General features: G+C 38.9%; 1 protein-coding gene across 1 annotated transcript; it reads left to right on the top strand.

Moving 5' to 3' along the window:
• Positions 1-19,573: 19,573 nt before the first annotated feature.
• On the top strand, positions 19,574-24,836 carry LOC114287190 (importin subunit beta-1). The gene is made up of 3 exons (XM_028230465.2): positions 19,574-19,772; positions 20,970-23,393; positions 23,490-24,836. The coding sequence occupies exons 2-3, from the start codon at positions 20,977-20,979 to the stop codon at positions 23,686-23,688; spliced, it is 2,616 nt and encodes an 871-aa protein (XP_028086266.2). The 5' UTR covers positions 19,574-19,772; positions 20,970-20,976; the 3' UTR covers positions 23,689-24,836.
• The last annotated feature ends 2,942 nt before the right edge of the window (positions 24,837-27,778 follow it).

The following is a 27,778-nucleotide window of genomic DNA, read 5'->3' as shown; positions in this document are numbered from 1 at the left end:
AGATGCAAGTCAAACTTGCCAATAGCGCCTAATATCTCCCATTTCTGGATAGCAATACCAGTTACACTGCTTGCGGATTTCCTACTCAAGGCGACATTTGTCTTTCTCATATGATAATGTAACTCGAAATCATAATCCTCTATAAATTCCATCCACTTCCTCTGTCTTAAATTCAAATCCTTTTGTGAAAACAGATATTTCAAACTCTTAAGATGGAAAAACAATTCAATCTCTCACCAAATAAGTAATGCCTCCAGATTTTTAAGGCAAAAATCATCGCTGCTAACTCTAGGTCGTGAATAGGATAATTTCTCTTATTTGTTTTCAACTGCCATGAGTCATACGCTACAACTTTTCCCTTTTGCATGCTACCTGTACCTGAAAATGATGTCCCATAAAGGATGAGCCACAGCCCAGCAGAGATATACTAAACCATCTATGAACAATGCCTAAAAGATTAGCAGTTGACAGATGGTCAACACCGGTACACCCACTTATATCACATTCCAGTTCCATGACATTTAAGTCCATGTTACGTTTCATTTCTCATTTCTTTTTCAACCTTGAGTTTGACAACAAGGCCCAAAACTTAGCCAAATAACTTAATGAGAATAAGACTCATCTTTAAAACACTTTCGAAATTCATAATGGATACACATTTTGATGCTGTATCAATAACACATAAACCACTTCCATATTGTACGAACGATACACATTTTGGTACTGTATCAACATAACATAGAAACACTTCTATACTTCACAATTGATAACGATATACATTTTAGTGCTATATCAAATCAATTTAAACACTTCCATAATCAACGCTCGATACACATTGTAGTGCTGTATCAAGGTCACACACAATCCGATTTAGAGGTCCATCCCCTATCTTCCCCTAAATCACGGAGTACATCCCCTATCTCCTCCCACACACACAATGTCTATAAACATAGATCATATACATAAAAAATCAACACATAAAGTTGATGTATTAATCCAACCGCTATGCTCGATAGCCTACTCAATCGATTAGTTTTAGTTTGTCTAATCATCATGCATTGTCTACAACAATCAAGACTATCCTCCACCGATAGCCCAAAGCAGTTATTTCTAAACAGAAAATAAGCGCACCAAATGGATAAAATATCAACATATCAACTAGGTGAGTGATAAATGATCCAACTACACCCCTTTAATCACATAATCTTTCAATTTGAATATTCTCAATTCAATTCCTCATTTCTCAAAATTAATTATACAAATTAATTTATCTAACTAATCAGGGCATTTTTCCATAATTAAATAACAACCCCAATGTTCCATTTTCATCCACGGTTCATCATCTATCTCATTTCTCTATGCCAAACATGCATATAGGTTTAATTATAAATAAAACCTCATCTTTTGTAAAACTACACAAAGACCCAAACTTTCTCAAAATTACCCAACAACCCCCAACATATCAAAATGCTAAAATTCAAAGACAAAGCTCATAAAGAGAAGTAGGATATCCCTACCTCGAAGTTAGAGCTCAAACGGGGAAGTTGAAGAAAACCAAAATGCTTCAAATACCAAGATCCACAGATCAAAACGAAGCCCTCGACGATCAACACACTTTTCACAAAGGCCGAAGGGTAGGGGACACTCGAACTAGATCAAACCCTAGAGAGAAGGGAGATCCTAGAGAGAGAAGCTCTCAAAAGTGTTTTTAGAAAGTAAGAGAGAGAGAGAGAATGTGAAAAGTGATTTTAAAATGCCCAGCTGCCAACTAATATACGACATTCCCGCTCGAGCAGATAACAGGACGCTCGAGCGTCAAGAACAGAAAACTGGGTCCACTCCAGCGCAAGAATGCCCGCTCGAGCGCCAAGACACAAAGACAAAGCACACCTGCTCGAGTGCGAAAGACCAGTCCACTCGAGCGTAGATTTTCATCTCCCAGAACTTTCACCAACAAGGTACTACCCGCTCGAGCGCCAACAAACCCACTCGAGCTCGACCCGCTCGAGCATAAGAAACCCGCTCGAGCATAGAAAACACACCTGCAGAAGTTTTGCAGGGACACGAAATGCTGGAAGGGTATAAACCCCGCTCGAGCGCAAAATGACCCACTCGAGCGGACCATTCAAAAACTGGGCAACAACAATGGGAGCCAAAGCTTTACCAACCTGTAACAACCAAGCCCAACACATCCTAAAACTCAAACCAATGGATTTAAAGGATGACAACAAGATAGATACAACTACTAACTCTACGGAACCAAGTCTGGAATACAACTGAACAAAAAAGGGACAACCGGGATCGCTATAACCTCCCCCCCTTTAAGAATTTCGTCCTCGAAATTAAATACAAGTTTTCAAAAACAAGTTTTCCTCAATTCCCAACAATGTTATAACACAACATTAAACAACCCGACCCATTACCGGTCAATCTCATCACTTTTCAAGAGGCAAAACACATTATACACATTTCAACATGCATTTCATTTCCATATCATATTCATTTTTCATGATATAATTCCATTTCTACAATATAATCAACATATGCAATGTTACACTAAACTTCCATTTCGAGGCAAGTTTCAAAATTCTTCCTTTAAACCAAAACATTTTCAATGTTTTACAACTTAAGACATATATAAAGCTCTTAAGTTCAACAATATTACAAAATCTAAATACATGATTACACATCAATAAACAGGTCAGGATATTTCTCACGAACTTTCAACTCACGTTCCCAAGTGGCTTCCTCCACTCCGTGATATTTCCACAAAACTTTTACCAAGGGAATGGTCTTGCCTCGCAAGACTTGATCCCGCCTATCCAAGACCCGAACCGGCCTCTCCTCATACGAGGCATCCTCATCTACCTCCAAGTCGGTCCAATCCAATACATGCGACGGATCCGGCTCATACTTCTAAAGCATACTCACATGAAACACGTCATGAACTCCGGACAACTGTGGCGGCAAAGCTAAACGATAGGCAACCTCGCCAATCCTCTCAAGGATCTCAAAAGGGCCAATAAACCGAGGGGACAACTTCCCACTCCTCCCAAACCTCATCAATCCCCGCCTAGGTGATATCTTTAGAAAGACATGATCACCCACCTCAAATACCAAAGGTCTCCTCCTACGGTCGGCATAAGATTTCTGACGACTCTAGGCTGTAACAAGCCTCCTACGGATAAGCTCAACTTTCTCTGTCGTTTCCCTCACCAACTCCGGGCCCAACAAGGGTGCATCACCCACCTCGGCCCAACAAACTGGGGACCTACATGGTCGACCATACAAGGCCTCAAACGGTGCCATACCAATACTCGACTGAAAGCTGTTGTTGTAGGCAAACTCCACCAAGGGCAAGTGCCTCTCCCACATTCCACTAAAGTCAAGGACACAACCTCGAAGCATATCCTCAAGGATCTGAACAGTACGCTCGAACTGCCCGTCAGTCTGAGGGTGATAAGCCGTACTAAAGGTCAACTTAGTGCCCAAGGCACTCTGCAAACTCTGCCACAACCTAGCAGTAAAACGAGGGTCTCTATCTGAGACGATCGTCACTGGGACTCCGTACAACCTCACTATGTCCCGAATATACAAGTCGGCAAGATGATCTACCGAATCTCTCATGCGCATAGGGATAAAGTGCGCCGACTTAGTCAACCGGTCTACAACCTCCCAAATAGCATCACTACCCCGCTGAGTCCTCGGAAGACCTACAACGAAGTCCATAGTGACATGCTCCCACTTCCATTCGGCAATAGGCAAGGGTTGTAACAAACCCGCTGGCCTCTGATGTTCGGCCTTCACTTGTTGACAAGTAAGGCACTTAGATACGAAAACTGCCACATCTCTCTTCATACCCCGCCACCAAAACTGGCGACCCAAATCCCTATACATCTTAGTGCCTCCCGGATGCACCGCAAGGCGTGAATAATGAAACTCTCGGAGTACCTCCTCTCGGCAAGACTCCAGCACAAACAAACGGTCCCGATATCTCACACTCTGGTCGGGATACACCGTCAAACCCTTCTCAACCTTCCTACTGGAGATCTTCTCTCGGAGGGATTCTACCTCAAGGTCACCTCTCTGTGCCTCTAACACTCGAGTCACAAGTGTAGGCTGAGCAACAACAGAAAATAAGGCCGCAGCCTCAACGGATTCGCCTAGAAGCAAATCAAACTCGCCAAGCGCACCTAACATCTCCCACTCCCGGATGGCTATACAAACTGTATCACTAATGGATTTCCTGCTAAGGGCATCGGCCACAACATTGGCCTTCCCCGGATGATAGTGCAACTCGAAGTCGTAATTCTCAATAAACTTCATCCACCTCCTCTACCTCAAGTTCAAGTCTTTCTATGTAAACAGATATTTCAAACTCTTATGGTCCGTGAACACCTCGAACCTCTTACTATAAAGGTAGTGCCTTCAGATTTTCAAGGCAAAGATCACTCCTGCTTGCTCTAGGTCATGTGTAGGGTAATTCTTCTCGTGTATTTTCAACTGACGTGAGCCATAAGCTACCACTTTCCCCTCTTGCATCAACACACAACCCAAACCCTCTCGTGAGGCATCGCAGTAAACCGTATAACCCAACCCTCTCTCCGGAATAATCAAAACCGGAGCGGTGGTCAATCTAACTTTCAACTCCTGGAACGACTTTTCACAAGTCTCACTCCATACAAACTTGACCCATTTCCGCGTCAACCTAGTCAACGGCGAAGCAAGCCTGGAGAAATCCTTCACAAACCGGCAGTAATACCCAGCTAATCCCATAAAATTGCGGATCTCAAAAATGCTCTTAGGCTGTGCCCAATCCTGCACTGCCTCAATCTTGGATGTATCAACAGACATCCCTTCTCTGGAAACTACATAGCCTAAGAACTTGACTTCCCCTAGCCAGAACTCACATTTCCCAAACTTGGCATACAACCTATGGGCTCTAAGCAATTCAAGCACCACTCTCAAGTGTTCCTCGTGCTCCTCCTCTGAAGGTGAATAGATAAGAATGTCGTCAACGAAGACGACCACGAAGCGATCTAAGAATTCCCGGAAGATCCGATTCATCAAGTCCATAAAGACTGCCGGTGCATTGGTAAGCCCAAATGGCATCACCAAGAACTCATAATGGCCATACCGCGTACGGAATGCCATCTTCGGAATATCCTCCTCCCTGACCCTCAACTGGTGGTAACCCGATCTCAAGTCTATCTTAGAGAAACAACGGGAACCCTTCAACTGGTCAAATAGATCATCTATACGGGGCATAGGGTACTTATTCTTGACCGTAGCCCGATTCAACTTCCGGTAGTCGATACACAGTCTCAAGGCACCATCTTTCTTTTTAGCAAAGAGGGCCGGTGCTCCCCACGGTGAAACACTTGGGCGAATAAAGCCCTTATCCAGCAACTCTTGGAGCTGAACCTTCAACTCAACTAACTCAGCTAGGGAAAAACGATAAGGTGCCATAGAAATCGGAGCCGTGCCGGGCACTAGATCAATAGAGAACTCAATCTCTCGATGAGGTGGCAAACTAACGAGATCCTCGGAAAGGACGTCCGAGTACTCACAAACCACTCTCGGCAACACAGTTTGGGTCTCACCACACTCAGTACTCGAAAAGCTAGCAAGTAGACCACTAAGCTCACCCCGCCCTCGTGGATCATACACTGGTGGCAACACACTACCAACCCGATCCCCCAAAAAATGGAAACACTCCCCGCTCAAGGTACATACCACAACCCTCTGGCGGTAGCAATCGATAACAGCCCGGTGTGACGATAGCCAGTCCATACCCAAAAGAACATCAAATCCCGACATGGGCATAACTATAAAAGGGAATGGAAGCCGGTGATCGGCGACTTCTATATCACAAACTCTACACCCCTGTTTCAAAATCAACTCACCCCCAATAGGTGACACTACACAAATAGGAGATGCTAACTGTGCCAATTCTAATCCCAAAACAGATACAAATGCAGCAGATACAAAAGAATGAAATGCACCCGTATCAATCAATACACTAGCAACCGAGTTGCAAAACAAAAAGGTACCTCTCACGACTGATGGAGTAGGTACAAGATCCTGCGTGGTAACAGCATACACGCGCCCTGTAGGCCCCTGATCCAGCTGCTCACCCCTCGGAGCAAACGACTGCTGCACTGACTGGGATGACGAAGCTCCTGGATTGGCCCTCGAGGCCTGCACAGACTGAGCTGGCTGAAAACCCTGCGTCTGCCTAGAACCAGACGCGCCCAAAGTGGCACTCAACTGTGGGCAAAACCTCTTCAGGTGCCCAGGCTGGCCACACTAATAACAAGACAAGGGCTGGCCCCTGCCCTGACTGTGGCTCTGCGGTCTAGCTGAAGATGAAGCAGCTCTCTGACCCCCTCCCCTCTGTGGGCAAACTGAAGCCTTGTGGCCCAACTGGCCACACTTGTAATAAGTGAAATCTCCCTGATTGCCTCTCCCCGAGCCTGCACTCAGCACCGGAAAGGTCGATCTAGCAACACCCCCCTGAGACTGCTAAGGGTTAGCACCCATCTGTCTCCTGCCATCACCCTGACCATCCTGGCTCCTCTTGGAGCCTCTCTGTCCCTTCTCTTCCTGCATCATGATCTCCATATGGGCTGCAGCATCAACCAAGCGCCCATAATCTCGGATCATCGAACCTCCAACTCTCATCTTGAGACCGCGCCTCAACCTCTTCTCAAACTCGATACAGCGGCATTCCTCAGACGCTACAAGTTCAGGTGCGAACCTGGACAAGCTAGTAAAAGCAGCCTCATACTCGGCTACTAAAGAACTCAACTGCAAAAGCTGACAGAACTGGTCTCTCAACTTCTCCCTGACTGCTGAAGATAAGTACTTCTCTTGAAAAGCCTCCACAAAAGCCTCCCACGTGCCAGCAATACGGCCCCTCATGTATTTCCACCACTGACCCGCACCCCCCTTAAGCTGGAAGGATGCCAAGGTCACTTTCAATGCTCTGTCCTCGATGCCAAGTATCTCGAACGTCTTACTCATTTGCTCTAACCACTCGTCAGCCTTCAGTGGCTCCTTCGGATCCCTAATAAACTCGTCCGGGTTAGACCGGAAGAACTCCCTTTTCAAGAAGGAAGGCCCTGCCTCAACGACCTGGGCCTGCACTGGAGCCTGAACTGGATTCTCAGCTTTGAGAATACCCATAGACTCCCTCAAAGCATCGGCTATCTCTCAGGCTAAAGCGCCCATAGCCTCCTGTCCTGATGGCTCGACCACATTGGCCTGGCCAACCCCCTCCTGCTGTGCCGAAATATCATCCAGTAAAGGCATCTCCTGCCTACCACGTCTGCCACGTCTACCACCTCTTCCTCACCCTTACATCCTAATAAAGATAACGAAGAACGTTAGCACATTCATAAATGTGCCAAAACTAAACACTCGCGTCCTAATACATGGACAACTGTAATTCACTCCACGTAAGCACATAAACACATAAGCACTTACGGATTTCATTTTCGGATAATGATAGTCCCGAGGCATTACTAGAGTTCCGATTAGAAACAGCATTGATCAAGTGCTTTTCCAACAAGACTCACAGAAACCCAAGGATCCAATCAACATCCTAGAAACTAAATCCCATACCCAAGTAGTCACATAAATATGTTATCCAACAAACACATAATGTCACACATAAGTCTCTAACAAGCGAGACAAACCCATTGTGATACTAATCACTTCCCACATACCCAAAGTAATCGAACCCGGTACGCTCTAATACCAAGTTGTAACGCCCTCAAAAAAATACATAAAACCCATCATTTTAGACATGCAATGATATAAGAGAAATAAACATCTTTCCATTAATCAAAGTAGTTCTTACAAAAGTATTACATGTTAACAACAAAAGCAAATGCCCTACGGGCTTACAGCTTTCCAAGTTAACACTTGGTTACAAAAAGAAGAGTGCTAACTCAATACATATTAAGCCCTTGGCTTGAATTTACATGTAATACATCAAAAGAAAGCAAACAACAAAAGGAGCCTGTTTGCGTCTAGCCTCCCAAGCTATGTCCTTGGAGGTGGCATGCTACCTGTACCTGAAAATGATGTCCCATAAAGGATGAGCCACAGTCCAGCAGAGATATACTAAACCATCTATGAACAATGCCTAAAAGATTAGCAGTTGACAGATGGTCAACACCGGTACACCCACTTATATCACATTCCAGTTCCATGACATTTAAGTCCATGTTACGTTTTATTTCTCATTTCTTTTTCAACCTTGAGTTTGACAACAAGGCCCAAAACTTAGCCAAATAACTTAATGAGAATAAGACTCCTCTTTAAAACACTTTCGAAATTCATAATGGATACACATTTTGATGCTGTATCAATAACACATAAACCACTTCCATATTGTACGAACGATACACATTTTGGTACTGTATCAACATAACATAGAAACACTTCTATACTTCATAATTGATAACGATATACATTTTAGTACTATATCAAATCAATTTAAACACTTCCATAATCAACGCTCGATACACATTGTAGTGCTGTATCAAGGTCACACACAATCCGATTTAGAGGTCCATCCCCTATCTTCCCCTAAATCGCAGAGTACATCCCCTATCTCCTCCCACACACACAATGTATATAAACATAGATCATATACATAAACAATCAATACATAAAGTTAATGTATTAATCCAACCGCTATGCTCGATAGCCTACTCAATCGATTAGTTTTAGTTTGCCTAATCATCATGCATTGTCTACAACAATCAAGACTATCCTCCACCGATAGCCCAAAGCAATTATTTCTAAACAGAAAATAAGCACACCAAATGGATAAAATATCAACATATCAACTAGGTGAGTGATAAATGATCCAACTACACCCCTTTAATCCCATAATCTTTCAATTTGAATATTCTCAATTCAATTCCTCATTTCTTAAAATTAATTATACAAATTAATTTATCCAACTAATTAGGGCATTTTCCCATAATTAACATAACAACCCCAAGGTTCCATTTTCATCCACAGTTCATCATCTGTCTCATTTCTCTATGCCAAACATGCATATAGGTTTAATTATAAATAAAACCCCATCTTTTGTAAAACTACACAAAGACCCAAACTTTCTCAAAATTACCCAACAACCCCCAACATATCAAAATGCTAAAATTCAAAGACAAAGCTCATAAAGAGGGGTAGGATATCCCTACCTCGAAGTTAGAGCTCAAACGGGGAAGTTGAAGAAAACCAAAATGCTCCAAATACCAAGATCCACAGATCAAAACGAAGCCCTCGACGATCAACACACTTTTCACAAAGGCCGAAGGGTAAGGGGACACTCGAACTAGATCAAACCCTAGAGAGAAGGGAGATCCTAGAGAGAGAAGCTCTCAAAAGTGTTTTTAGAAAGTAAGAGAGAGAGAGAGAATGTGAAAAGTGATTTTAAAACGCCCAGCTGCCAACTGATATACGACATTCCCGCTCGAGCGGATAACAGGACGCTCGAGCGTCAAGAACAGAAAACTGGGTCCACTCCAGCGCAAGAATGCCCGCTCGAGCGCCAAGACACAAAGACAAAGCACACCCGCTCGAGCACGAAAGACCAGTCCACTCAAGCGTAGATTTTCATCTCCCAGAACTTTCACCAACGAGGTACTACCCGCTCGAGCGCCAACAAGCCCGCTCAAGCTCGACCCGCTTGAGCGTAAGAAACCCGCTCGAGCGTAGAAAACACACCTGCAGAAGTTTTGCAGGGACACGAAATGCTGAAAGGGTGTAAACCTCGCTCGAGCGGACCATTCAAAAACTGGGCAACAACAATGGGAGCCAAAGCTTTACCAACCTGTAACAACCAAGCCCAACACATCCTAAAACTCAAACCAATGGATTTAAAGGACGACAACAAGGTAGATACAACTACTAACTCCACGGAACCAAGTCCGGAATACAATTGAACAGAAAAGGAACAACCGGGATCGCTATTGTAATACCTGGCAAAACCTAAGAAACTCCGGATCTCAAAGGCATTCTTAGGTTGTTTCCAATCTTGCACTGCATTTATCTTAGAAGAGTCTACAGTCACCCTTTCCCCAGATACCATATGGCCTAAGAACTTCACTTCCGTTAGCTATAACTCACATTTCCCGAACTTAGCATATAAACGATGTGCTCAAAGCAATTCAAGTACAACCCGTAAATGTTCCTTGTGTTCCTCCTCAAAAGGTGAGTAGATTAAGATGTCGTCAACAAATACAACCATGAAATGATCTAAGAACTTAAGAAAGATTCGATACATCAAATCCATAAACGAAGTTTGTGCATTGGTTAGCCCAAAAGGCATTACTAAGAACTCATAATGGTTATACCACGTACAGAATGCCGTTTTCTGAATATCGTCCTCCTTCCCTCTCAACTGGTGATAACTAAATCTCAAGTCAATCCTTAAAAAACTATGAGACCTCTTCAATTAGTCAAACAGATCATCTATGCGTGATAATAGGTACTCGTTCTTAACAGTTACTCGATTTAACTTCCGGTGATGTAGCGACCCTAATTTTTCGTAAGTCATTATTTATTATTATTATGATTATTATTACTTTATTTTATTTTTGGATTTATTAATTGTGTGGTTACATGAGAATTTAATGTGTTACTTAGTTAATTTAATGTTTTAGTTAATTACATATAATTAATTCAAATATATATATATATATATATATTTGTATGTATAAAAAAAGAAAGGGCAAATTACACTAATAGTCCCTATAGTTTAGGGCTCATGTCACTTTGGTCCCTAACTTTTCAATTGTGACACATTTGATCTTGAATTTTGAATCTTGTTCCAAATAAGGACAATTGAAGATACCATTGCTTAATTTCAAGGGTAAAATCATCAATTTGATAAAATATAAACTAATTTGACAAAAATAAATGTCAAAAAAGTATTTTTAAAATTTTTAAAATTATTTCTACACTCCAAAGATAAAATTATGCAAAATTGATAAATCTTTTAGACATTTGTTTATTTATTTATTTTACCAAATTAATTTTTATTATATGTTTAGATGATGATTATGTAATGGGTAGTTGTTAAACTTTTAATGTGTAATCGATACATTTAATATATGAAATATTTTTAGTTTTGGATTTTTTTTTATTTAATGGATTGATTTAATAATGATATCAAAGTTGTCGGCTTATTTGACTTTTGGAAAAATAGAAACTAATTTAATGAAAACAAAAACAACCACCCATTACATGATTATCATCTAAACACATAATAAAAATTAATTTGGTAAAATAAATAAATGTCTAAAAGATTTATCAATTTTACATAATTTTATCTTTAGTGGGTAGAAATAATTTTTAAAAATTTCAAAATATTTTTTTGACATTTATTTTAGTCAAATTAGTTATATTTTATCAAATTGACGATTTTGCCCTTGAAAAATCAAATGGTATCTTCAATTGTCCTTATTTTGAACAAGATTCAAAATTCAGTGTCAAATATGTTGCAATTTAAAAGCCAATGATCAAAATGACACAAGCGCCAAACTATAGGGACCGTTAGTATAATTCACCCAAAAAGAAATTATTTATATTGATCTTATATGGGATATCTATATATATTGTATTTATATAATAAAATATAATATAATGTTATTAGGTTATAATAGTATTAGGTTAACAAAAGCATAGGTTGCCTAACAAAACAAAAACAAAACAAATAGGATCATCAGAAAGAGAAAGGAGCAGCCACGGAAAAGAGAAAAAGAAAAAAGAAGAGAGAGAGAGAGAGAGAAAGAGAGAAAGAGAGAGAGAGAGATTAATCAAAATCAATAGTGCAAATCGAGAGGAAGAGAGAGAGACGCAGAGGAGAAAAGGAAAAAAAAATATTAGGGTCTTATTTTGGTGACTTTATTAATTATTCAAGTGATTCTTTGATCTTTAAAAAAATATTGTGAGTGCAAAACTCACTTCTCTTAATTTATGTTTAATTTGTTGTTTTTATTTATTTATATTTATTTGATGTTGGTTTGATTTTGTATTTACATAAAGATGATAGATTGATTTTAATTATTTTAATTAGTTGTGTGTGTCAGGTTTAGGGTTTTATATGTATTTATTTTATGGTTGTAATCACACTCATGGATATATGAAATTAAAATAAACTTAGAATCCATAGATAAATTCTTTATACTCCACCATGATTCCATGGATTGTTGTTTTATTTGAGCGTTGGTGAGAAAGAGTGTATAAAAAAAAAAAATGAGGATTATGAGATTTATTTAAATGCCTTAGGCTTGACTTTGTTATATTTGTTCTCATGAGTAGATGAGAGATTGTGTATATATATTGATGCCTCTTTCTCATGAGTAGACGAGTGTTTTGATTTACGCGCGTACATATATACTAACCATCTAGGGAGTGTGAATCAAACTCGGGACGATATCCCCGTAAAAATTTGGCTTCAGAGCGGTGTTAGGTATACGGAAGGCACATGGGATATATGTGTAAGCCGAAAGTGAAGGGCCGAAGTGATTGAGTTAAGGTACAAATAGTTAAATATGAGTTTATTGGTATAGTGTGAATTGTATTGATTTGTACATCTTGAAAAATAGTAAACGACCTTGATAAATTATGAAATTTGGGCAGAAGCATGTAAACATAATTCTAGACAACTTCTGTATTTTAACTTTGTACTAAAAAGATCGATTAGAACTTATAATCGGATGATCATGGTTATAGTAGTTTTTATTCATTTTAGCAATGTAGATTTTAGAAACTGTTTTAACTCACGAAACGAGCTCATTTTTATTGATTTCGCATAAATTAAAGTAAAACATTATTCTGAACACTTTTTGTGTTTTGAACTTTTCAGAAGAAAAAAAAAATCATCTTAGGGCCATTTCTTTTCGTTTTCAGTTCTAAATTTTTTTCGATCGAATTTCGTTTAGGTTCTTCTATTAAGTTTTTTTCTCAAACTATTCAGTTTCTACTAAATTTGTTCGCATAGCCATTTAGAAAACTTGATTCTATACAACTTTTGTTCTTGGCCAATTCGAATGATTTAAGTATGAAACAATGCATGTTTATACTGCTTTAGCAATTTACTTATGATTAAATTATACTAACTCTATTTTTTTTTGCAGACTGGTGGGTCTTACTAACTTTTTATGTAGGGCTGACCCACCATAATTTTTATGTTTATTTTGTTCATTCTATACTCAATTTATATTTAGTTGTGTACGGGTAAGAAACTAAATGCCACCGTATCTCGGGAAACTACCCCTTCGTCTCAATGAGGATGGAACTACTTGTCTTGTCCCATAACAAGAATTAAATGTACTTTTATTTGTGTCTGGTGCACACGTGGGTATCAAGTATTTGTACTCATAGCAGTATACTTGTATACTGACCCGTTTTGTCTCTTGGCAACTCGGGTGTGTTCTATTTAAGTGCAGTCGAGCTTCCTTGGCAAGATTAGTTGGGACTACGGTGGTGACGAGAAATAATTATAGTTGTTGGACATGTCGTTGGGACTTCTTTTGTTTTCTTGAGCTTAGGGTTAATATTTGTTTATGTATTTATTATTTTTTTATGACCTCAGTATTTTGATAATTTGGCATGGTTTGTAACTTTACATTATTTAAGTTATTTTGACTATTTATTGTTACTTTAATGTCGGAGATATTGGACAGTTATGAAATTATGGTGGATGGTTTGGTTGGCGTTTTGTTAGTTTTTTTTTTTTTATCCCTTGTAATCTTTTGAGCATGGAAATTTACTTAAACCTTATGGAGACGAGAACGTTTAGATTTTGTTTCACCCCTAAGATTTGCATGATGGAATATTGATTGGGGTTTAGTCCTAATTTAATATTTAATTGTCCAAATTTTGGGGCATGACAGGTAATCGATGCACAATCGCAATGTGTCATACTTCTTTTTAGCAAAAAGAGTCAGTACTCCCCAAGGCGATGTACTAGGGCTAATTAAGCCCTTATCTAACAATTCTGGAGTTGAATCTTCAACTCATACAACTCAGCGGGTGCAAATCTATACGGTTCCATAGAAATCGGTACCATGCCGAGCACTAAGTTAATGGAGAACTCAATCTCTCGGTGAGGTGACAAACTAGTAAGATCTTCTAGAAAGACGTCTGGGTATTCACAAACTACTCTCGGCAATTCAACTCGGACCACATCACTCTCATTACCCAAGAAAGTTGCAAAAAGGCAATTAAGCTTGCCCCAACCACGTAAGTCATACACTGGCAACAAAACTCTATCAACTTGGTCCACTAGAAAATAAAAATAGTCACCACTCGAGGTGCACACCATAACTCTCTGACAGTAACAATTTATAATGGCATGGGACAACCAATCCATGCTTAAGATGACATCGAAATCTAACATATCTAAAAATACAAAAGCAAAAAAAAAGTTAGCAATCGGCTACCTCTATCTCACAACCGCGACATCCTTAGTCCAAGACAACCTTACCCCCTAACAGGTGACTCTACCCTAAGCGGAGATGTTAACCGAGCCACTTCTAACCCCAAAGCTGATATGAATGCAGACGAAATGAAGGAATGAGATGCACCAATATCAATCAACACATTGGCAATAGAGTTGAACAACAAAAAGTTACCTCTCACAACAGAAGGCGCTGGCAACTGATTCAGCGTAGTAACAACATACATGCACCCTGTAGGTCTCTGTTCTACCTACTCACCCCTTGGAGCATAGGTTTGATACATGGAATGAGTTGAAAAGGCTCCCTGATTGGCTCTCAAGGCTTGCACAGAATGGATAGGCTGATGGCTCTGTATCTGTCTCGAACCAGACGCACCAAATGTGCTACTCGCTTGAGGGAAAAGCCTCCTCAAGTGCCCCGATTACCCACACTGATAACAAGTAGGTGGTTGCCCTCTCTCCTGACTCTGGCTTTAAGGATGAGCTGAAGATGGTGCAGACTATTGCTCTCATTCTCTCTACAGACAAACTAAAGACTCGTGGCCCAACTGACCACACTTGAAACAAGTGATCCCACCCTAACTACCTTTCCCTTAACCAGAAGTCGGTATAGGAAAAGTAGATCTGAACTGTGTTTCTTGGGACTACTGTGGGATAGAACCCCTCTATTGTTTGTTGTCCCGTACCTCCCCTTGAACTTCCTGACTCATCTGTCCAATGCCACTCATCCACTCCTCCTTAAATTAGATCAGGGTCTCAAGGTAAGCCACCACCTCCACAAGGCAACTGTAATCCCTAATCATAGACCCGACCACCTTGAAAATGAGCCCAATCCTCAACCTCTTCTCGAACTCGACGCAATGGCGTTCCTCTGTTACCACAAGTTCTGGTGCAAATGTAGAGAAGCTAATAAAAAATAGCCTCAAACTCAACTACAGGTGTGCTCAGCTGCTTGAGTTTTAGGAACTGATCTCTTAACTTCTCCCTAGCAGTGGGCGACAAAAACTTGTCTTGGAAGGTGTTGACAAAAGCCTCCCAAGTCACCCCAAGACGCCTTTGCGCATACTTCCACCGTTGACCCACATCTCCCTTCAGCTGGAAGGATGCCAGGGTCACCCTCAAATGTTGTCCTTGATGCCAAGCATTTCGAACGTCTTCATCATCTGCTCAAGCCACTCATCCACCTTCAGTGGCTCTTTTAGATCTCACAAAAACTCATCCGAATTCAACTGGAAAAACTCCCTCTTCAGCAAAGACAGTCATGCCTTAGAAACATAGGCCTGGACTTGATTTTCAACCTTAAGAATGTCCATGGATTCCTGCAAAGCTCCAGCCATTTCGTGGGCCAAAGCGCCCATGGCTTGCTGACCTACTGGCTCGGCCACGTTAGCCTGACCAACTCCCCCTTCTTTTGCCGGAATATCATTCGGTAACGACACCTCCTACCACCTAGGCCTGCCATGCTTACCACCACCACATACTAACATCCTAATAAAGGTAACACAATATATTAGCACTTTTACAAATGTACCGAAGCTAATTCACTTACATCCTAATACGATAGACAACTAATAATTCACTTCACATAAGCGCCTAATCACATAACACAAACGAATTTCCTTTATAGATAATAACCGTCCCATGACATTGCTAGAGTTCCAATTAGAAATAGTAGTGACCAAGTGTTTTTCTAACAGGACTTCTAGAAACTCGTAGACCCAATCAATATCTTAGAAATTAAATCTCATACTCATTTAGTCATATAAGCATGTATCATATAGAATATCATGTCTACTTCTAATATCATCTAGCGAGATAACCCATTATGGTAAAAATCATATCCCACAATTCCAAAGTATTCAAACCTGGTAGCTCTGATATCAAGTTGTAACGTCCCAAAATAATAATAATAATAACCCATCTCATAACATTCCTCACAATTGATCAATACCATCATATTTTATATTCTATTTATAATCCTTGATCATATAAAAGATGACATATGCGTGTATACATTCATAAATCCTAGATCTTAAATCTATAGCATATGGCATGTGTACCAACATTGAAATAAAAGAAAATTCAAGTAATTATATGCCCTAATGGCTACATCTTTCCAAGTCGATACTTGAGTACATCAAAATGAGTTCAACTCAATACAATTAAACCCCAAGGCTTGTACAAAATAATTACATCAAATACACAAAAGAAAGCTCTTGGTTCTAAGTCCTCCCAAATTATGTCCTTGGTGGAGGCATATTATCAACACCTGAAAGTTGTTTTCCACATAGGGTGAGTTAAAGCCTAGTAAAGATACTTTAACATAATATATGAATCTTAACAAAATCATAAGGTGAATGCATATGAATGCCAGTTGTCAAACATTTTACATTTCCACCTCAAAACAGTGCAATGTCATATTATAAATCAATTCATGAAAATAACCTTTTATATCAGAAAACAAGACAGTGGATACAAAACACTAGGAATCTCTAAGTACGTATCTGCTAGTAAGCTATACAAGCACTACGAAAGCCATTTTACCGGTACTAACTGGAAGGATTGACTCCTAACCGTATGGGTTTGTGAATTTTTATCAAAGACACACAGGCTAATATAATAACCACAACCACATCCTCTAACCATATTTACCAAGGTATTCACCCCTTCTTCTCAAAACAATACATCTTCAATGTTAAAGCATGAAACAATGCTCAATGTAAGATGTATGAGTAATTGGTTTCAATTCACCTAATCCTCGTACAATTTCTACAACAATTTAAGCTATCCTCTACCGATAACCCAAAATAGATAATTCTATTCAACTGATAATTTCCAACAAAAGATATAATCTCATCATTTTCAAAATATGAGTGATATTACATATCCAACTCCACCATTATTATCAACATACACATTCGTTCCATTCTTCCAAAACCCAACATCATTTTCCATTTTCTTTCACAAAACCAAATATCCATGATTTTAGAACAAAATCCCCTTTACTTTCAAAATCAATTTTAAGTAAAGAAATCTACCATTTCAACATATTTCGACCATAAACACATCCATACTACATTTCTCAAGAACTCATTTGAAAACCCCTCTTTTACATTTCAAAATCAAACCTTAGGTTTAACCCAAAATCTCCAAAATCACTAGATTCTTACAATGGACAAATAATTAAGATAAAAATCATACCAAAGGCTGAAGAAATTTGTACCTTAATATTAAAAGACAAGAGAGAGCAAGGGTTAAAGTCTGGCGGAGCCGAAAACGCGATTTTCTCTGATTAAAACGAAGCTTGATACGAGCTCTACCTTTGTCTCCAAAGGACTAGAGTGAAGAAATCAACGGATGACGGAGTATTTGGGACTTTAAGGCAAGAACTAGAGACAGTATGTAAAGAACTAGGGTTTTGGAATGTTTTAGAGAAAGAGAGAAAGAAAGTGAAAAGTGATTCAAAAAACCCTTTTCTTGAACTAAGATACTCGTAGACCGCTTGAGCGACCAAAACTCAACTCAAGTATCAGACATAAAAAGGTAACACCGCTCAAGCGACCCAAAACACGGCTCAAGTGCACAATGACCCCTTCCTAGAAGCTCAGACCTGTAAAAGATAGCTTAAGTGCAAGAAAGATTGCTCGAGTGAAGATACTCTACTTTTAGAAGTTTTGCAGACTATAAAAAACCACTTAAGCACAAGAAAGACTGCTCGAGCGAACAAGCAAAAATCTGGACAACTTTTTTGAAAAACTAACTCCCAACCTATTTCAAACGCAACAATAACTCCCAAATAACCAAACTCAACTAGCAACAATAGTAAAATGAAATGAACAATAATTAAGGACATGGATTCCCAAATTCAAAAGCAAGAAATGAGTCGAGTTTAAATCGGAATCGCTATAGGAGTGGTGAGTTTGGTCTAGGGTTTGGGGGACAAAGGAGAAAAAGGAAAGAAAGGATGGCTGACGGCGGAAGAATGTGGAAGGAAAGAAGCATGACGACGCCGGTGTCGGTAGGATGAAGAAAATGCTGAAGGTGGTTGGTTTGGTCTAGGGTTTGGGGGACAAAGGAGAAAGAGGAAAGAAGTGAATGGCTGATGACGAAAAAAAGTGAAAGGAAAGAAGCATGACGACGTCGGTGTCAGTAGGAAGAAGAACATGCTGAGAGAGAGAGAGAGAGAGAGAGAGAGAGAGAGAGAGAGAGAGAAATTGTGTGATATATGGGTATGGATGAGGGACCTTAGACTACAAATATATATATATATATATATATTATAAACCTCTCTCAATATTAAAAGTTTGAGAGAGATGTTAGACAAAATTTCCCATATTTTTATAAATAATTTCGTTTAATAGAGATTAGTTTCATTAAATTTAACTTGTGAAGAAAATTTTAAATTTTTTTTCATACATTTGATATTTTTAATTAATAGTGAAATTTTTTGATATGACATGTTAACACGATATGAACCAGACATGAATTAAAAATGATATGACACGATAACACGAAATAATAAACAGGTCGGGTTAGAATTAAGGTAATTCTGACACGAACTCGAAATAACACAATACGAATACGACCCAATACGACATGACGCCCACCCTTACTTGAAACATACCATTCTACCATTGAATAGATGAGACGGTTTCAGTAATAGTCATGGAAGAGAAAGAAAAGAAAAAAAAAAAAGTAAATTGACAATATTATCAATAAAAATATTACGTAAATTGTTCAAAACATCCCTTCTTCATTATAGTTCAAGTTAATAGAGATGGACAGATAGTTCGAATTGATACAATTTTAAAAAATTAGGATTTAATCTAAAAAATATTAAAATCCGAAGTTCAATTAATCACAAGAATTAAATCGTAGGGTTATCTATGTAATTGTCCTCTAAAAAAATTCTTTATTATATTTACGATATTTTTATTTATTCATATTAAAAATCCAAAAATCTGCTGACACATCATAGTGGACCATACAGTAGTGGTGTGTTGTCAGTATCTGATTCGTATAAAAATTAATTAATAATTAATTTACTTATCACTAATATTTAATTTACTTATCACTAATATTTAGAAAATACATAATAGTGATTATTTCTTGATTCAAGTCCAGCTATACGTTCCCTGCTTCTGCTTCTTCTTCTTCTCTCTAAAACTCTCTCTCTCTCCCTCTCTCCCTTTACCTCCTAGGGTTTCAGAGCGCCACTTTTGCAATTACCGTTCGGGGAGTCCACTTTCTCCTACTTCCTTAGTCATCAACAATCAAGCCTCAGGTAATTTTATCATCACTCTCCTGAATCTCCCCCTCTGTTGCTCAATTTTCATCTGATTAGGTCTTGTACGCTGATTTCGATGCTCGATCTGTTGCTTATTGATTCGATTTTCTCTGCGATGCTTTAATCCGTATCAAGTTCTCATTTTTTTATCGGTATTGAAATGTGTTTGGTTTGATGGATTTTGTTCATGGATCTGTGAAATGTCATTAGATCGGTATTTTGCATCGGTAATTTTGTGGAAATTCGAACCGTTTAAGTTCGGATGGGTTGGTTATGCGGAGCTTTGGTGTAGTAAAATTAGGGTTTTGAATGTATCGTTTTGCTGAAATATTTTTTTTGTTCTTGCGCTATTAATTGGTTTGACTTGCATTGAATTTCATTAGTTCACTATATGAATTTTTCGCCTTTGTTTTAGCTGTAACGGTTGAACTGTTTTGCGAGTTTTAGATGTTAGGGTGTTGGCTTGATAATTTGGATACAGTATTTGCTATCTAGTAAAATTAGGGTTTTGATTGTATTGTTTTGAGTTCCTACTAAAACACCCCCTTTTTTCTTGTGCTATTAATTGATTTGGCTTGCATTGAATTTCATTTGTTCACTAATGTTGTGTTTGGTTGGGAGATCTGGGAAAGAAATTGGAAAGAGAAAGAGAAAGAGAAAAGACGGTGAAATGTGAATAAAATATATTTACATTTCAACTTTTCCTTTTCCTTTTCCTTTTTCCTTTCCAAATCTCTCTCCAAATCCCTCAATCAAACACAAGCTAAATGAATTTGTATCCTTTGTTTTGGGGAAGGTTTGATGTTAGGGTATGTTTGCTTGATGATTTGGATTCAGAATTTGCTATCTCTCTGGATATGTAGCAAGTCAACTTCACTGACTTGTGATTTAATAAGTTCATTACTGTACTGCTTTCCTCTTTCTAAATACTTTGAGGGGTAGAACAGTGCTTGCTTGGATCCGTTGATATTGGTATTCAAATCTTTCTGTTCTCAATAGCAATTTTTTTTTTTTTTTTAGCAGTTTTGCTAAGTCATTGTGCTCCTCCTGGGTTCGTTGGTGCTCTATAATTTTGTTTCACCATTTTTTAAGCTCTTTATAAAGTAGATTTGCGATTGGATTCTATGTTGGAGGCAATTTCCTCTGAATTTCTATAATAATTATCATTGTATGTGCATCATGTGGTACTCTCAGATACAGCATGGCAATGGAAATCACCCAGCTTCTTTTAAATGCACAATCGGTGGATGGAGCTGTGCGGAAGCATGCAGAAGAAAGTTTGAAACAGTTTCAGGAGCAGAATCTTCCAGGTTTCCTGTTATCCCTCTCAGGAGAGCTTGCTAACAACGAGAAGCCTGTAGATAGTCGTAAATTAGCAGGTTTGATTCTTAAGAATGCTTTAGATGCCAAGGAACAACATAGAAAATTTGAACTTGTTCAAAGATGGTTGTCACTAGACGTGGCTGTGAAGAGCCAGATTAAGACATGCTTGCTGCAGACCCTTTCTTCTCCTGTGCCCGATGCCCGGTCAACTGCATCACAAGTCATTGCAAAGGTAGCAGGAATTGAGTTGCCACAGAAACAATGGCCTGAGTTGATAGGATCACTCTTGTCAAATATTCACCAGCTTCAAGTTCATGTCAAGCAAGCCACTTTAGAAACATTGGGGTATTTGTGTGAAGAAGTTTCTCCAGATGTTGTAGATCAAGATCATGTGAACAAAATCCTTACGGCTGTGGTTCAGGGGATGAATGCGTCAGAAGGCAGTATTGATGTTAGGCTCGCTGCTACCAGAGCATTGTATAATGCTCTGGGCTTTGCTCAGGCCAATTTTAGCAATGATATGGAGCGTGATTATATCATGAGAGTTGTCTGTGAGGCCACTTTATCCCCCGAAGTGAAGATCCGGCAGGCAGCTTTTGAGTGTTTGGTCTCCATTTCTTCAACATATTATGAGAAATTAGCTCCTTATATACAAGACATTTTTAACATCACAGCAAAGGCTGTGAGGGAAGATGAGGAGCCTGTGGCCCTTCAAGCTATCGAATTTTGGAGCTCAATCTGTGATGAGGAGATAGATATATTAGAAGAATATGGGGGTGATTTTACAGGGGATTCTGACATTCCCTGCTTTTATTTTATCAAGCAAGCGCTCACTGCTCTTGTCCCTTTGCTGTTAGAAACACTTCTTAAGCAAGAGGAGGATCAGGATCAGGATGAAGGGGCTTGGAATCTTGCCATGGCTGGTGGCACTTGCTTAGGTTTGGTTGCACGAACTGTAGGAGATGATATTGTGCCACTTGTTATGCCGTTCATTGAAGAGAACATCACAAAACTTGATTGGAGGCAAAGGGAGGCAGCCACTTATGCATTTGGTTCCATTTTGGAGGGTCCTTCACCTGATAAGTTAACACCTATTGTTAATGTTGCTTTAAATTTCATGCTCACTGCCTTAACGAAGGACCCAAATAGCCATGTGAAGGACACAACTGCTTGGACACTCGGAAGAATATTTGAGTTCTTACATGGTTCAACTATGGAAACACCCATAATTACTCAGGCAAATTGTCAACAGATTATCACCGTTCTGCTTCAGAGCATGAAGGATGCACCTAATGTTGCTGAGAAGGCCTGTGGTGCTCTCTACTTCCTTGCTCAAGGTTATGAGGATATTGATTCGTCCTCTCCCTTAACTCCTTATTTTCAGGAAATTGTTCAGTCTCTTCTCACTGTTACTCACAGGGAAGATGCTGGGGAATCACGATTAAGAACTGCTGCATATGAGACCTTGAATGAAGTGGTGAGGTGTTCAACAGATGAAACAGCTCCAATGGTTTTGCAATTAGTTCCTGTCATTATGATGGAGCTTCACCAGACTCTTGAGGCACAAAAGCTTTCATCTGATGAGAGGGAGAAGCAGAATGAACTACAAGGCCTTCTGTGTGGGTGCTTACAGGTTATTATTCAGAAACTAGGATCATCAGAGCCAACTAAGAGTCTCTTCATGCAGTTTGCGGATCAGATCATGAATCTCTTCCTCCGGGTTTTTGCTTGTAGAAATGCCACTGTGCACGAGGAGGCGATGCTTGCCATTGGAGCCCTTGCCTATGCAACAGGTCCAGACTTTGCAAAATACATGCCAGAATTTTATAAGTATTTGGAAATGGGTCTGCAGAATTTTGAGGAGTACCAAGTCTGTGCTGTCACGGTTGGTGTGGTGGGTGATATATGCAGAGCATTGGAGGATAGGATTTTGCCTTACTGCGATGGGATTATGACACAGCTTCTTAAAGACTTATCGAGCAACCAGTTGCATCGATCTGTGAAGCCTCCCATCTTTTCATGCTTTGGTGACATAGCACTGGCTATAGGTGAAAATTTTGAGAAGTACTTGATGTATGCCATGCCTATGCTTCAGAGTGCTGCAGAGTTGTCTGCCCACACATCAGGTGCTGATGATGAGATGACTGAGTACACCAATCTTCTGAGAAATGGGATATTGGAAGCATATTCTGGAATATTTCAAGGCTTTAAAAATTCTCCTAAAACTCAACTGTTGGTCCCTTACGCACCTCATATTCTTCAGTTCCTGGATAGCATATACATGGAGAAAGACATGTGAGTTCTTAGTTTCATTCTCGTAGTTGTAATACCTGGTTTTAGTTGCCTGGTTTATTTTTTCTAACTCTATCTGTCATGTCTATTTACTCTCAGGGATGATGTTGTGATGAAAACTGCCATTGGGGTCCTTGGAGATCTAGCAGATACTTTGGGAAGTAATGCTGGTTCTTTGATTCAGCAATCTCTGTCAAGCAAAGACTTTTTAAATGAATGTTTGTCCTCAGAGGATCATTTGATTAAGGAATCTGCTGAATGGGCCAAGTTGGCCATTAGCCGTGCAATTTCTGTTTGAGGCTACTGCCACTTGGTATATTCTTTTCCTTTAGGAGTCCCTGCATGCATATGGGTGTGTCGAGTCGGGTCCAGCATTTGCATTCATCGTGTCGGGTCATCACTAGTCTCAGACAACTGAATTGAACTTCAAGTTGTCACTAACTCTTGCATCAGCACCATGGGGTCCATGATTTGCATTCATGAAGTCTGGTCATCACCTCTCAGACAACTGAACTAATTGAACTTCAAGTTGTCATTAACTCTTGCATCAGCACCATGGGGTCGTGTTTTCCCTTTGTAACAGAGGAAGTGCGCAGTGTTGGCTCATCAGAAATGGGTAATGTCCTTCATTGAGAAGCTATCATGTATCTGGAGGATTTGGCTGGGAGGTGGGTGTGTACTGATATGCTGAATAGACATAACTTATGCTGCTTGTCCATTGGTCCTTGTTATGGTTCAGCAGTCATCTTGAGAAAAAGAAACCCTATACCAACCTGGCAATGCCATCTTTCTCCAAGTTATTGAAGCAGTTGAAATGGTTTACTGCAAAGAGCTGGCTTGCTTGTTACAACACTTTAAAACCACCCGACTGCCATTTTCTCTTTCCTACTTTGATAGCTTTCCATATTTGTTAAGCCTAATTTTGTTTTTGGGGGGTTAATAATTTTTCCTTCTTTTTTTTTTTGGGGGGGGGGGGGTGGTTAATTTGGTTCTTGCATTGTTTCAGTTCATTGGCATCTTGTCAGTCAGTCAGTCAGGTTGCATATCTTTTTATTTATGTAGACTCATGGGTTTGCTCTGTTGGGAGCATGACATCTTGCATTCTTCATATTTGTTTTCTTATCATTTTTTAGCATTAGGCATTTCATTATAGTCAGATGTTTGAAACACTGCATTCATGAAAGCATGTGTGCTGCCTTTTTTTTGGCTGTCAAAAGTATATGATTTTGTTTTGTTTTGTTTTGGTCCTTTTCTTCCTCATGCTTTGGATTGTAGAATATTTTTTTGACTCTCGTCGTTTGTAGAGAGTGCTATATTGAAATGTCACATATTGTAATGACATTTAAAGGGCTGAGAAGAAGATTGAAATGTCACTTGTAAGAGGCAATGAATTTGTAAGTCTTGCCTCAAGACTTTCTTGAGTTTCCAATTGATAGAATTTTAATACCGTGGGCTCTGTGAATTTTGAATTTCTTGTATCTATGCTATTTCAGTCCATGTGTGTCAATGTGAATCTGTGTTTATAAATGATTTTGTGATGGAAAAACAATATATATTAGGGTACTGTTATGGTGTGTAACCCCTCAAGGTTGCACACCATATGCAACCAACACAAAAGGTCTAAATGGAAGGTGTAAACATAAAACAGAACAGCAAACAGAAAAGCATGCATAAGTGTAAGGTGTAAGTTACACACTTAAGAAAAGTCCTATATATTATAGGACATGTAGGTGGCTGCAAGTGTGTTGCCATCTTCCAAGCTTTTTTCTAGTAGCCCTTTTAGTAGATGATCCTACAATATTTTATGAAATTTGGTAAATGTTTGTTAATGATTTGTACATGTTTTGATATTTGTTTTGATGAGCATAAATGCAGCACCATGAATGATGTGTTCAATGAGGTAAAAGGAATGGAGTCATTTTGCTCGGTGTTGGTGAGGCCTGCTTGCCCTTGCAAGCGCCACGTTCATCCCTACCCTTATTGTCATTCTTTTTGGTGGTGGATGGGATGGAAGAGAGAGAAGAGAAAGAGTGAGGGAAGAGAGAGAAAGAGAGTAGGTGGTGGTTAAGGTTTTAGACATGGAAGAGAGAAAGGGTCAATTGTGGGAGATTTTGTGTTATGATTTTTTTTGTTCTTCTTTTGCTCCCTTACATTTCATGTGTGAAGACATTTGCAAAAGTTAATACTCAAATGCAATCACTTTTCTCATCTTCCATTTGAATTAATCTTTTCTTAAAGAATCATAAAGTCAAGTCAAAACATTGTGTTTTTGGTATTATTTTTGCCTTTTTTTATGTTTTCTTTTCTTGAAACAGGACAATGAAAACTATCACCCAAAAAAAAAAAAAATTTGCCTAGTTTACTCCATTTTTTAAATTTATTTTAAAACTCTACTTTTTTGAAAGAAACACTTTGAAGCTCTTTTTTGAATTTGTGAACATATATATAAGATAGTGAAAGACAGATTGGCCCTAGTAGTTCCTAATTGATTCAGTATGGTTGGTATTTAGGTAAAAACTATTACCGAATTAATAATGTCAGTTTTATTATTTTGAGTATTGATACATTTCGCTTCTCTTATCAAATCGTACTGAACCGAATCGATTGAAATGGTTCAAATTTGAACTATTTTTTAGTATATTCATTACTCTATATAAAAATATTGAATTAGTTATTTGTTCACCAATTCAATATTTGTATATAGAGTAGTGACTATACTAAAAAATAGTTTAAATTTGAACCATTTCAATCGATTCGGCTTAGTATGATTTGATAAGAGAAGCGATATGTATCAATACTCAAAATAATAAAACTGATATTATTAATTCGGTGATAGTTTTTACTTAAATACCAACCATACTGAATCAATTAGGAGCTACTAGAGCCAAATCTGTCTTTCACTATCTTATATATATGTTCACAAATGCAAAAAAGAGCTTCAAAGTGTTTCTTCCAAAAAAGAAGAGTTTTAAAATAAATTTAAAAAATGGAGTAAAACTAGGCAATTTTATTTTATTTTATTTTATTTATTTTTTATTTATTTATTTATTTTTTTTTCGGGTGATAGTTTTCATTGTCCTGTTTCAAGAAAAGAAAACATAAAACAAAAGGCAAAAATAAGAAAAGATTAATTCAAATGGAAGATGAGAAAGGTGACTGCATTTGAGTATTAACTTTTGCAAATGTCTTCACACATGAAATGTAAGGGAGCAAAAGAAGAACAAAAAAAATCAAACACAAAATCTCCCACAACTGACCCTTTCTCTCTTCCATGTCTGAAACCCTAACCGCCAGGGGTGAACGTGGCGCTTGCAAGGGCAAGCAGTCCTCACCAACACCGAGCAAAATGACACCATTCCTTTTACCTCATTGAACACATCATTCATGGTGCTGCATTTATGCTCATCAAAACATGTACAAATCATTAACAAACATTTACCAAATTTCATAAAATATTGTAGGATCATCTACTAAAAGGGCTACTAGAAAAAAGCTTGGAAGATGGCAACACACTTGAATAATAATTATGCGGCTCCAAAGACCGGACCCAACATGTTTTCCCAATTCTAGATGAGCCTTCAATTATAATACTCTTGGGCCGGTGTGGTCTTTGGGCTTCGTCCTTTATATTTTCTGCAACTCATTGTTGTATGGCTGTTGGAACGATCCACATTGTATCTGTAAATTGATGAACATACGGCAATGGCAAAGTAATTGAAATTTTGTCGTAATTGGATGACAACTTGTCATAATTCAACCAGAAATATTTTGGATCGCCATTTTTTACCAATCTCATAGCTTCTTCTTTACTTCCGACTGCAAGAGCCTCGTGGTATATATTTTCGTTGTTGTCCTGATTAGCGTAGCGGTCCCTCTGACGAAATTCACCACATTCCGTGTAATCCCCATATTTGGAGATGTATTTCAGCATAGCCTGATGGTTGTTGGCCCCTTGTACATTTGGATGGAAATGGCGATTAGTTCGATCGTGAGTAACGTCGAAGAACCGTTCATCCTGTGTCTGAAAATGGTATGAAAATTGAATGTTATGGTGTTTTTCATACTTTCAAATAGCTGTAGTGGTTGGTCACCCAAATGATATGGGACAAGAATATTTGTCAGTGCACATCGAAACTGGGTGAAACTATGATGTATCTATTTGGGGATACATCATTGTTGATGATCCAAAACAATAATTTACAGGGCTAATAATCTCAAAGCTGGATAATGTCTTCGTGGCGGTTGATTTTAGGCGGTTGATCGCGGAGATCTAGGTCAATTTAGGCGGTTGATTTTAAATTACGAGCTGGATCTTTTGTTGTTGCACTGGTCCTTGTTTGTGATCGGCGAAGATAACGCCGAAAATTTAATTCGGCTCATCAACGCCT

This window comes from Camellia sinensis, chromosome 1, assembly GCF_055761805.1.
Source record: "Camellia sinensis isolate YWXY chromosome 1, ASM5576180v1, whole genome shotgun sequence".
Lineage (NCBI taxonomy): Eukaryota > Viridiplantae > Streptophyta > Magnoliopsida > Ericales > Theaceae > Camellia > Camellia sinensis.
Note: the sequence above shows the minus strand (reverse complement) of the source record. Positions and strands in the feature narration are given on the sequence as shown.

Excerpts from the sequence above, each read along its gene's own strand:
- LOC114287190 (XM_028230465.2), top strand. The coding sequence starts at position 20,977 with ATGGCAATGGAAATCACCCAGCTTCTTTTAAATGCACAATCGGTGGAT. Across the intron at positions 23,394-23,489 it reads ATATACATGGAGAAAGACAT|GGATGATGTTGTGATGAAAA; the intron begins GTGAGTTCTTAG and ends ATTTACTCTCAG.